General features: G+C 54.7%; 2 protein-coding genes across 2 annotated transcripts in view; one reads left to right on the top strand and one right to left on the bottom strand.

Moving 5' to 3' along the window:
* SEC11A (SEC11 homolog A, signal peptidase complex subunit) overlaps window positions 1-11585 on the bottom strand; it is a 135614-nt gene that overhangs the window by 84169 nt on the left and 39860 nt on the right. The gene's annotated exons all lie outside the window — the stretch shown is intronic.
* Window positions 5601-10653, top strand: DUOXA2 (dual oxidase maturation factor 2). The gene is made up of 6 exons (XM_065847725.2): window positions 5601-5790; window positions 5921-5978; window positions 8062-8196; window positions 8358-8571; window positions 9493-9707; window positions 10460-10653. The coding sequence occupies exons 1-6, from the start codon at window positions 5644-5646 to the stop codon at window positions 10651-10653; spliced, it is 963 nt and encodes a 320-aa protein (XP_065703797.1). The 5' UTR covers window positions 5601-5643.

Here is an 11585-nt window from a genome sequence, read left to right as displayed (position 1 = left end):
GCTGCCATCGTCATCCACCTGGATGGTGTTCTCTCATGACCAGCCTTTCTCACGACGTTTTACCACCTTGCTTTCCAAAAAGGCCCTGGATCCAGAGCAAATTTCATCAGTGGGACATAAACCTTTAAAACCCCGGCCAACACCTGACTGAGGAGAGGGAATCCCAGACATGAACAGCAAAAACTATAAAGCATCATAAACGCTACAATGCTTCCGCTGGCTTTGCACGCACAGGAACACCAAGCTTGGATTTAATTCCAAGAGAGGGTTTTCTGTTAAATCTGTCTGTCTGTCCCTTGTTGCAGTGCTGCGGGTGTGTGCCCAAAGAGCAGCATCACTTCAGAGCCAAGAGATGCACGGTGCACAGCTTTCAGCTTTTCCTGCAGCACCCCATTGCAAGTGAAAGCGATGCTGTTAGTTTCTTGTTTTCATTGTTTTAATCAAAACTCGAAGAAATGATGGTTTCAGAGAGGCTTCCATGCTGCCAGCAGCTCTGTAGCCCTAATACACCAACCGGTTGGCAAACAAAGTGGTTTGAGATTTAGATGCTGTCATTTGCAGTCACGTTAATTGTGTTCATAAACTGAACACTAGTTGCCAGGTTGCGAGTGCAGCATATAACCCGCGCTAACTCCCTTCTGACAGATTTCTGTATTATGACCTTTGCAACACGCAGTTTCTCAAGAAATTACGTCTCCATGTTCCTCCTCTGTCACAACAGCTCCTCTGCGATCCACACCTCACTAAATATTATTACATGCAAATCTCGTTATCAGGTTCCGATAGCGTGGATTTAACATTAAATCACTGCTGAAATGCCTCTGCGCTGACAGCGTTTTTGGTTCGGATCTCACCTCCATGGACAGAGCTGCAACCCCCACCTAGAGCTGAGGGCTGAAGGCGTCCCCAGATTTACCCACATTGCTCAGGAGACACGGGGCAAAGCCGAAGCTCAAAGCACATCAGCACAGGCACGGTGCAGCAGGTTTCCCCCTTCCCCTTGGGTCTTCTCGAAGGGCTCCAGCAGAAAACATGAGTTAAGGTTCCTTCTGATGCTGAGCAAACCTCCCATGTCCTCAGCTCCCGGAATCACTCTTGACCCAAGCCATAGGATGACATGGTGGCTCTCAGTCACTTTTCATCTCCCCATGGCCCAGCACCGAAAGCCTACATATTGCCCAGTCAATCCAAGACCGCGTGGGGGGTCTCTGGACCTTGACCATGGACAACATGATACAGTGACAGTGGTGGTCTCGCTCCAAGCAGTATTTTGGACCACAGACTTCTGAGGCCTTTCCCACCAAACATGGAATTTCTCTCCCATGCCTCCACACCACCTTTATGTCTATCTACAAGTTACTGGTAACATTTGTCTCTCCCAACCAAACCTCAAGAAGCAAATCCCTTCCCCAGGAGCAGCTCTCCCTGGCAGAACTTGGTCTGTAAAGGCGTGAGGAGACATTGACACCATCAAGTCTTCTCCAGCTATTGCTGGGAACGTCCTCTCGGGCAGGGCTGAGTCACAGCAGTCCGTACAGGATGCACTTAAGAAGAGGGACGTGCAGATCTGGGCTGGGGACCTCATGCCAGTGGCACCCAGCTGTCCCACAATCTTTCCCATGCTGCAGCACTCCCCAATGTGCTCTCCCAAAGTTGAGGACCAGTTGCCAAGCTTCTCCAGAAAGAGACCCCTTGCCCTCACATCTGCCTCACAAATCTCACAAACCACCCTGGGGGTTCCTTGACATTAGGAAACCAGATTGACCTCGGAAGCCCATGGTGCAGGAAAGCTTTGCAAGCTTGGATTAGCTCCACAGACTTGTGAAGCGTCAGGAAGCTTGTAAAATTTGATGAGCCCTCCGGGCTCCGCTGTTCCACAGACTCCCTGTGACACCTTTGGGAAGTCACTCCTTTACTCTGCATCTAATGAAACCAAGCACTCGCTTCCCTCATCTTTTTTTCTCCCATCAGAGAGGATCCCTGTGCCCTGGAGTTTCATACTCCTCCAAAAACTACGGTGCACAGAGTGCAAACACACGGGTTCCCCCAGAGCAAGGATCTGCTGCTCCACCTGATCTCAGCAGATGGACCGGGCGACTGTCACCTTCCTGGGTCTGGGAGCAAGCTGCATCTCCCCAGCCTCAGATGCCCACCAGAAAATCCCAGACCTGCGTGCACGCACACAGGGACCAATGGGAGGTGTCCACCTCGGGACACCCCTAGGGCCAGATGCCACAGTGCCACCAGACTGCACAGCAGGGGCTGCCTCCCCTGGTGGGACAGAAGGTCCCTGCCTGTCCCCATGGTGTCCTGTGCCCACACCGCAGGGACATGCACAGTCCCAACCTGCTGTCCTGCCACCCTGCTCCCTCCCAGGCAGGGTGTGCGTGGCTCCATCACACCCTGCGGGTGAGGACACTCCATCCCATCTGTCCCCACACGTGACCCAGAACCCCAAGTCCACGTAGGCAGGGACACAGGTATCCCCAACCTCCTAGTGCTGCACGCAGGTGTGTCCACCAGTCAGGCTGGGACACAGTGGCCCTGACCCCTTGGTCCCCCGTGCAGATGGGGACATGACCCCCACCTCACTCTGTGTCCTGTCCCCCAAGCAGGCAGGGACACCAGTAGCCCAGCACCCATGCAGGTGGGGGGAACACATGGCCTCATCCTACCCTGTCCATCACCCAGGAAAGAAATGTGTAGCCCCATCTTTTTCACCCCGCAATGCATGACCCCTTCCCAACTTGTCCCCCATGCAGGAGGAGTCGAAAGCAGCACAATCCCCCCCGCAGGCAGCAAGTGCGTGGCTCTAGCTCCCAGTTCCCCACGCAGGAGAAGGAGGGACACGCGTGGACCCGATTCCCCAAACTCCCCCCGTATCCGCAGCCCCCGGTCCCGGCGCTCACCTCGGCGGCGGTGCGGCGGGCAGTGCTGCGGGGCGGCCCGCCCCAGCATTTACATAGGGCTCCGCGCCCGCCGCCGTCTATAAGAGCCGGTGCGGGACGGTGCCGCCCGATCCCCGCCGCCGCCGCCACCGCCCGCAGGTAGGTACCTGGAAAAGGGCCGCCACCCCCCGCGCCGCCCCGCCCGCGCCCCGCTGACCGCCCACCCCTGCCCCCCGCCGGGGCGCCTCACCCCCGCCCGGGCCCTTCGGGCGCTCCGAGGAGCAGCCCCCGGACGCTGCTAGAGGGGTCCTGGTTAGGCGAGGGTAGGGAGGGGAGGATGAATTCCCATCCTGAGCTAGCCCGGCGGTTTTTGCTATCCCAGTTTGACCCTCTTAAAGGGGCAGGTAAATGCAGTCCCCCCATTGCGGAACTGCAGCTCTGGTCATTCGGTTTCCAGGGGACAGGATTTTCCTTGTTTCAATGGAAAATACCCATCTGCAGCCCCGGGCAACCCCATCTAGAATTGCTGTTGACTCTACTGTGAAGATGTTTTATCTGGGCACTTTAGAAAGATCCTTGATACATTGTGGGGCAGGAAAACTGGGTTTCTGTAAGGAGGAGCTCCTGGGTTTTGGGCAAATTTTCTGCCTCCTTTACCTTTTTCCCCTGCCAGTCCAGAATACTTTAAACAGAAAAGTTGTCCATTTATGCCGAATTACTGATCTTTCCTTGAAGATGTCTCTAGTCGTTTCCCTGTCCACACACTGTGACAGAGGAAAGCACAGAGACTCCAGGGCCAGGGCCGTGCTTCTGCGTGGAGGATGCTTTCCAGGGTGTGACAGCTTCAGTTTCTCCTGCCCTGAGCTGCAGGCACCAGTTTTCCACTTCAAAGCTGCAAAAATGCCAAGGAGCTGGTCCCCCGTGCAGGGTAATGAAGTGAGAAAGACTGGGCGGACAGCAACAGAAAGAATTGTTTCCCTGGAAATCCTCTACAAAACCATTCCCAGAAGTTCTAAAGTATAGAAGAAATGCAAATCTCCCTTTATATAGCTTGAAATTTAAATTTTGATTTAACAAGGCAACACTTTGCATGTTATGTTTTGGGGTTTCAGTTGTTCCGTATCTGCTTTAAGCTATGAAGAGCTGTGTTTCAGTGAGTACACACTTGGAATCTTTCCTTCCCTCTCTGCATCTCATATGAAATTTGAGCAAAGATATAATGAAAATGGTGGAATTCAAGCATCAAGATTTAACTTGTCCTAGGCTAAACTCTTCATTTATTTCTTCTCTTATAGCTGCTCAGACTGTTTTGTGGGTACATAGGTTGGATCTTACCTAAAAATATGGTCAATACTGTTTTCAGAAAATGAGAATAAAATCAACTCCTCCATGCAGGAACAGAATGAAATTGTATTTGGTTGTGAGTCATATTAACGCCGGCATTCCCTGACTTTAGGAGACTTCTCGGGGTAGTTACTTGCAGAGATGCTATTAAATAAGCAAAATAAAAGGACTAAGCATGTAATCAGTTTTGGTAGAAAAGCTCTAAGCCAGGAACGGGGGAAGCTCTGTAATTGCTAGAACTAAAGTGCCAGCAGGAGTTCAAAGCCGTCTGTGGGAATTACACACTTGGTTGTCTCATGTAACTCATGTTCCTTTAGCCTTGAGATGAGCTCCTGATGCTCGTGGGCTCCTTGGACACACATCCCAGCTCTGGGGGTTGCTTCTGGTCCCTCTGGACCAAGCACGGGAACAGTCCTGCCTCCCCAGATTGTACTTTTTAGGGGGAAAAGCTTCATCAAGAAGATGGGGCTGGTGGGCTTTGTTCTACTTGGAGGTGGTGGCCCCTGGCTGGGAGTAATTTTGCTGCTTAGAGATCAATGTATCAGTGGTTCCGTGTAGTTTTGGAGGAAGGCTGCACCTGCTGGTGGTTGCCGGCTCATGGGCTTCCTCTAAGGGTGCTCCACAAAGCGGAAAGCCCTGGCCAATTAAGGGAATGGAGCATCTCCCGTGTGAGGAAAGGCTGAGGGAGCTGGGGCTCTGGAGCTGGAGAAGAGGAGACTGAGGGGGGACTCATTCCTGGGGATCAATATGGAAAGGGGCAGTGTCAGGAGGATGGAGCCAGGCTCTTCTGGGTGACAACCAGTGACAGGACAAGGGGCAATGGGTGCAAACTGGAACACAGGAGGTTCCACTGAAAGGGGAGAAGAAACTTGTTGGGGGTGAGGGTGTCAGAGCCTGGCCCAGGCTGCCCAGGGAGGTTGTGGAGTCTCCTTCTGTGCAGACATTCAAACCCGCCTGGACACCTTCCTGTGGAACCTCAGCTGGGTGTTCCTGCTCCATGGGGGGATTGCACTGGATGAGCTTTCCAGGGCCCTTCAACCCCTGACACTCTGTGGTTCTGTTGGTGCTGGCAGGAAGGACCCGGCTCTGTCTAGGGAGGAGCTGCTCGACAGGTTTCTGGGCTCATGCTGCTCCTCAAGCTGCAGCAGGACAGCAGCTGGTGGCTCCCTGGGCTGCCACAAACCCTCCAGGCTGGCGGAGCCCTGCCCCAGGCACCTCCTCTCCACTGAGAGCTTTTGGGTGGTGTGTTTCTCTGCTGGGAAGTATTTCACCTGCTTGTTTCCTTGCAGCATCACATTTCCTTGTCCCTCCGGGGAGTTTTGAGGTGGACCTGCTGCAGCTGGTTATTCCGGAGCTGAGCCGGGACTGGCCACCACCACCACTGTGACCGGCCCTCTCACGGAGGTGCAGCATGACTCTCTTTGATGGCATCTACCCCTTCTACCCGCAGCCGAGGAAGGCCTTCGTGTTCAATGTCAGCACCATCATAGTCATCGTGGTCTTCCTCACCTTTGCTTGCAGCTTCCTGCTCATCACCCCGGGCATCCGTGGACGGGCGGTGCGTGACCCCTCTCCCCATATCTTCTCCCCACGTTTGGGATGCTGGGACAGTCCTGGCCGGTTCAGGGTGAGGCGGGAGGACAGCTAGGGCTGATGTCCCACCTGATGTCCCTCCTCTCTCCCCGCAGAGGCTGTACTGGATGCTGCGGGTTCTCCTCAGCCTCATCGTGGGAGTGGTGATTGTCAGTAAGTGCTGCTCAGCTCTCGGAGGGGGAATCTGGGGGCAGGATTAAACCCCGGGGCAGGGTCTGTGTTGGGAAACACCAGCTGGTGGTCACAGCCATGGCCTGGCCGGGCTTGGCTTCATGGTCTTCCCAACCCCTGCTCTGCAAAGCAGTCCCACAGCTTCCCAAAAGGGCTTCCCCCTCCCTGGCGTCCAGAGGTGCCTGTGGTTACTGTTGAGTCAAGAAGGAGCTTTGCTGGCTGTGACTGCACAGCAGAGGTTGAATACGTGGTTCCTCTGGCCATGCAAACTCTCTTGAGCTGCCCAAGGCCAAGGCTGTAGGTCAAAATAAAACACAGGCAGGGCAGAAGTGTGGTGGGAGGGAGGGTAAAGACCTCTGAAGGAGCAAGGCAGAAGGAGATGAAGGATTTGGTTTAGCAGAAACCAGGAAATCACAGAATCATGAAATCATTTTGGTTGGAAAAGACCCTCGAGATCATCGAGTCCAACCATAACCCACCCCATGTCCCTGAGAGCCTCATCTCCATCTGTTCAACCCCTCCAGGGATGGTGACTCCACCACCGCCCTGGGCAGCCTGTTCCACTGCTTCACAACCCTTTCTAGGAAGAACCTTGTGTAATAAATTGAACTGGTGGTAGAAACCAGGCTGTGGGATTTCCAACCCGGACAGGGTGACAGAACGTGTAAGCGAAAGATGTACTGAGGGGATAGAAGGTGCCAGATGGGGAGAGCAACCAGCCCTGACCCCAAATCTAAGAGATTTTGATTACAAGACTGCCTGGAGAGGGATGGTGAAGCACAACCTAAATGACACAACCCCGAGTTCACCCAGGTGATAGCAGATATCGAGGCTGTGACCAACCGTGGGGCTCTGCCAGCTGACACGTGGTGGTCACCCTCTGCCTGGGGACATCCAGGTACTGGGAGATGCCATCAGAGCTGCCCGGGAGTGTGGTGTCAGGATGGAGGTGGCAGAGGGGCGGAGGTCAGGGCTTGCTCCACCAGCGCAGCCCTGGGGAGCCGTCCAGTGCCTCTCTCTTTACAAGGACGCAGCCAGGCGGAATTGATTGTTTTGAAGCCAGCGTCAGTGTTTCTGTCTGGCGGCAGCAGGGCACACTCAACCCCGCAGCTGGGAAACGTTCCTGCAGAGCTGCTACTGGATCAGTGCCCTCACAAGTTGATTCAGCAGCTGAGCTTATTTTCAGGCATGTTTAAAAGGTCTTGTTCAGCCTGGGAGTAAATTGTCACCTTCTTTTTCTTTCAAAAGAAATTGTTTACACTGAGGGTGGTGAGAGCCTGGCCCAGGGTGCCCAGAGAGGTGGTGGATGAACCATCCCTGGAGACATCCCAGGCCAGGCTGGACGGGGCTCTGAGCAACCTGAGCTGCTGAAGATGTCCCTGCTCATGGCTGGGGTGGCACTGGGGGAGCTGGGAACGTCCCTCCAACCCAAACTATCTGTGATTCACTTTCAGCTTGTCTCAGCATCAGAAAATCAAGCCAACCACAATGTGAAAGTATATCAGAAAAAAGATATTCTGTTCCAAAAAGAACATATAGTAGAAATGTTTCAACATTTTCCCCCAGTTGAAGTGTCTGACAGAGCTGTGATGGCACTTGCCACCCCGGTTTGACAGTGATCTTCACTATTCACTAACCGTGCGATCTAGGGAGCTTAATATTTGGCAGTGAAACTCACCCGTGTTCCCAAGGCTGAGGAACGGGCTCATTTCCCAGCCCTGTCCCCGGGGGCTGCGGTGCTTGCCGTGCTGGGCAGCTTGCAGGGAGGTCCTGGAGAGGATGTCCAAGGAGGAATCAGGTCGTGGGGTTCATCCCTGGGGATCTGAGCTCCCTGCTCCAGGATGGAGGGAGGAGATGCAGAGCGCGGGGCGGACACGAGCTCTGCCAGGGTGTGGGAGCTGGTTGAGGCACGTCCTGGGCCTGAGTCAGCTCTCCTGCCCTCCTTCCCCTCCCTGGCAGCGCCGCGGTGCCAACGCCGCCCTTGCTGCTCGCCGGTCATCCCCCTCGAGCACAGCAAAGCCCAGGACCAGCCCCTCTTTAACCCCAGCTTTACTCTTCCTGGCAGCTGTCCAGTTCACGGGGGACTGGGAGACCGGTTGGGTGACGGCAAACACCTCCTACAAGTCCTTCAGCCAGGCCCTGGTCAACGTGGACATCGGGCTGCATGTCGGCCTGGCGGGGGTGAATGTCACGCTGGTGGGTGAGTCTGTTGTCCTTGTCTGCAGCTCTAGAGCAGCCGTGGCTCCAGGAGATCTCCAAGCGCTCTGTGGGTGGCCTTGGTCTGCACGGAGGCTCCTGGGACCCTGCTGTCCACCCCAGCTACTGGGACACAGCAGGACCTCAATCTTCTCCCTCTGGCAGGAAACCCAGTGAATCAGGTCAACGAGACCATCAACTACAACGAGCACTTTGACTGGAGCTTCGGTGCAGACTACGACCACAGCTATGGTGAAGGACTGGAGAAAGGGCTGCCCAACCCCATCCTTTATGTGGCGGAGAAGTTCGCCACACGAAGCCCCTGCAACCTGCACAGGCAGTACCGCATCTCCGGCCACTACGCATCGGCCACTCTCTGGTGAGCCTTGCTCTCCTGGTCCAAGCAGGGGAGATGCAGAGATGTGGGAAAGGCTCTGCTGCCCTTCCCAGGAGGAAATCCATGTGCGTGACGGGGCCTCTGCAAGGGCGCCTTGGGGTGAGCAGATAAGAGGGATGGTCCTGGTTCTCTGCTGATCAGTTTCACCGGGGCTGGGCACAGGAGAGAGGAACGTGGTGCAGATCCCTGCTGTGATGTGGTGATGTCAGGGGCCCATCCCTGTGGACCTGCTGCCCTCAGTGGCCCCAAGAGGCCCAAGGGCATGTGCAGAATTCTTCCATCCCCATTTCTGAGGGTGTTTAATGTTTGAGAGCGGGATCAGATGAGGAGAAACTGGTGGTGCTGTTGTTACGGGGTTGACGTCAGCTCTTCAATTGGCTGTGCTGGGCAATGATGTGTTGCTGCTCATCTGGGCCGAGGGAGAGCTGGTCCACGACTGTCAGGAGATGCTCCTCTCTACCATGGGTTGTGGAGGGTGAGGACCATTGCACTGGATTTGAGAGCAGGGATGCAGGAGAGGGATCTGGTGGTACCATGGAGTGAGAGGCCCTGGTCCATCGCAGCAGTTATCTCAGTGCTGTGTACTACTCTTTGCCCCACATGTGGAAGGGCAGGGGGCTGAGATAGTCCACATACACTACCATGACCTCCTTGAGGCTGGTACAGTCTGTGGGCTGAGCAATGGGAGGAGGAAATCCAGGCTTCTGCCTTCGGGATGCAGCAGTGTGAGCGTTGCACGTCTGCTTGCTCAGCCTGGGGTCACTCCAGCCTGCCCACAGAGCTTCTTGGCCTCATGCAATGCAACCTGGACTCCAGTTTCCTTCTCCCACCTGGAAATCCTCACAGAGCATCCTAGTGTCTGGCACTTGCACAACTCATTTGTCTGTTTTCTCTTATCTCCAGGGTGGCCTTCTGCACTTGGCTCATCTCCAACATGCTCTTCTCCATGCCTGTCCTAGTCTATGGAGGCTACATGCTGCTGATCACAGGGGCCTTCATGATCTTCTCGCTGATCTCATTCTCCACTGTGAGGAACTCCCTGATGTGCCCGATCCACTTTGGGACCGCAGTCCTGCACACAGGCTATGGGGGATCTTTCTGGCTCACTCTAGCGATTGGTAAGGACACTGAGCTACACTGGGCTCGAGAAGTGGGCCCGTGCAAGCCTCCTGAGGTTCAACAAGGCTATGTGCAGGGTCGGGGCACCTGGGTCGGGGCAGCCCCGGTGTCAATCCAAGCTGGGATGCAGGATGGAGAGCAGCCCCAGGAGAAGGACTTGGGGTGCTGGGGTGAGAGATTGGACAGGACACACATGGACCTGCTGGAGAGGGGCCAGAGGAGCCCCAGAAATGATCCAAGGCTGGAACAGCTCTGCTGGGGGACAGGCTGAGAGAGCTGGGGTGTTCAGCTGGAGAAGAGAAGCTCCGGGAGACCTTAGGGCGGCCTTTCTGGACTTAAAAGGGGCCGATAAGAAAGATGGGGACGGACTTTTGAGCAGGGCCTGTTGTGATAGGACAAGAGGTGATGGTTTTAAACTAAAGGAGGGAGATTCAGGCTGGGCATGAGGAAGGAATTGTTGTCCCTGAGGGTGGTGAGAGGCTGGCCCAGGTTGGCCAGAGGTGGTGGATGAACCATCCCTGGAGACATCCCAGGCCAGGCTGGACGGGGCTCTGAGCAACCTGAGCTGGTGAAGATGTCCCTGCTCATGGCTGGGGTGGCACTGGGGGAGCTTTGAAGGTCCCTTCAACCCAAACTTTTCTATGACCTTCCATAATAGAAGTCATTTTCCCCTGGCAGGGGGACACCAGAAGAGGGGTGGCAGTGTGCTGATGGTTACAGGGATGCTCACAGAGAGCACGTTGTCTTGCAGGCTTGCTCTGTCTTGTGGCCGGGATCGCTGTTGTCGCACTGCACTACTTCAGCCTGGACTTGCTGAAAACTTTCTTCGATCTCCGTGAGGACAAAGCAGAGGAGCACCAGGAGATGACTCAAGTGTACATCAACTCTCATTGTGCAAACAAAGGACCGTGTCCTTCTCAGCCCTCCAAACTCAACAGCATCTAGAAGAAAGTTTTTCCTGCACTTTCCCTGAAGGTGGGTTTGAAAGTGCAGGACACAAACCCTTCTTGATGTCCCCAGGGACCCATTTCCCCATTCAACTGCCTTTGAAGAGCACACGAGCGCACCGTGGGATGACGTGATGTACCTTTGCAGGCTGTATCTCCCAGACCGTGCCCTCTGGAAAAGGACAGGCTTTGCAGAGAGCTGCAAAGGGAGCAGCTCCCAGCTCTGGTGACTTGAGCTGGGCCCTCCCCTGGGGATCTCTGTCCCAGGAGAAATGTCCCTCCTGCCCTGTGCCCTGGTACAGCGTGGTGCAGCGAGTCTCTGATGACCAGTTCCCACAGCAGAAACTGAGCTCGCTGCTCACGTTCTCATGAGGAGGACCCCCGACTCCAAAAGACAGTGATTAAACCTGCTCATCTCTTTCTCAAGCACTTGAGAGGTTTGCAAGGAATGAGACAGAAGGCTGAAGTCATCCCCATCCAGCTGGAGCACACTTGGGCTGGTTGGGCTCACCACGAAATGCAAACCGGAGGCCAGACCCAGCCAAGGTGAGAAACGACACACACCAAGCTGTGTTATTACAAACAGAAGATGGGCTCTGGCACCAAACCCACAGCCCGAGGGAATCTCCATGCACCCGCATAAGGACATCACCGTATCTGAATGCTGGAGACCCGGGCAGCTTCAGCCCAATTAATTGTAAAGGACATAATTTCAGTATTTGGGCTCTTTTCTATCTGAGAAAACTCTCGCTGTTAAGTTACTTACTTCTTTCACATCATATTTGTGTTGCACTAATGTGATTTGTTATGGGCAATAATTATCATTTTTGATAAAACTTCATTAAAGCCCTGCTCCTTTGAAGTGCTTTGGGCATTTTGGGGGGCTGGTTTCTTAAGCAGGGGCTCTTGCAAACCCCCAGCTGCCCTGGC

Source organism: Patagioenas fasciata, chromosome 12 (genome assembly GCF_037038585.1).
Source record: "Patagioenas fasciata isolate bPatFas1 chromosome 12, bPatFas1.hap1, whole genome shotgun sequence".
NCBI lineage: Eukaryota > Metazoa > Chordata > Aves > Columbiformes > Columbidae > Patagioenas > Patagioenas fasciata.
Note: the sequence above shows the minus strand (reverse complement) of the source record. Positions and strands in the feature narration are given on the sequence as shown.

What these genes read in the sequence shown, in the direction of transcription:
- DUOXA2 (XM_065847725.2), top strand. Translation starts at nt 5,644, where the DNA reads ATGACTCTCTTTGATGGCATCTACCCCTTCTACCCGCAGCCGAGGAAG. An exon ending in CGTGGGAGTGGTGATTGTCA is followed by an intron (nt 5,979 to 8,061) that starts GTAAGTGCTGCT and finishes TCTTCCTGGCAG; the next exon opens with CTGTCCAGTTCACGGGGGAC. An exon ending in CTGGCTCACTCTAGCGATTG is followed by an intron (nt 9,708 to 10,459) that starts GTAAGGACACTG and finishes GTTGTCTTGCAG; the next exon opens with GCTTGCTCTGTCTTGTGGCC.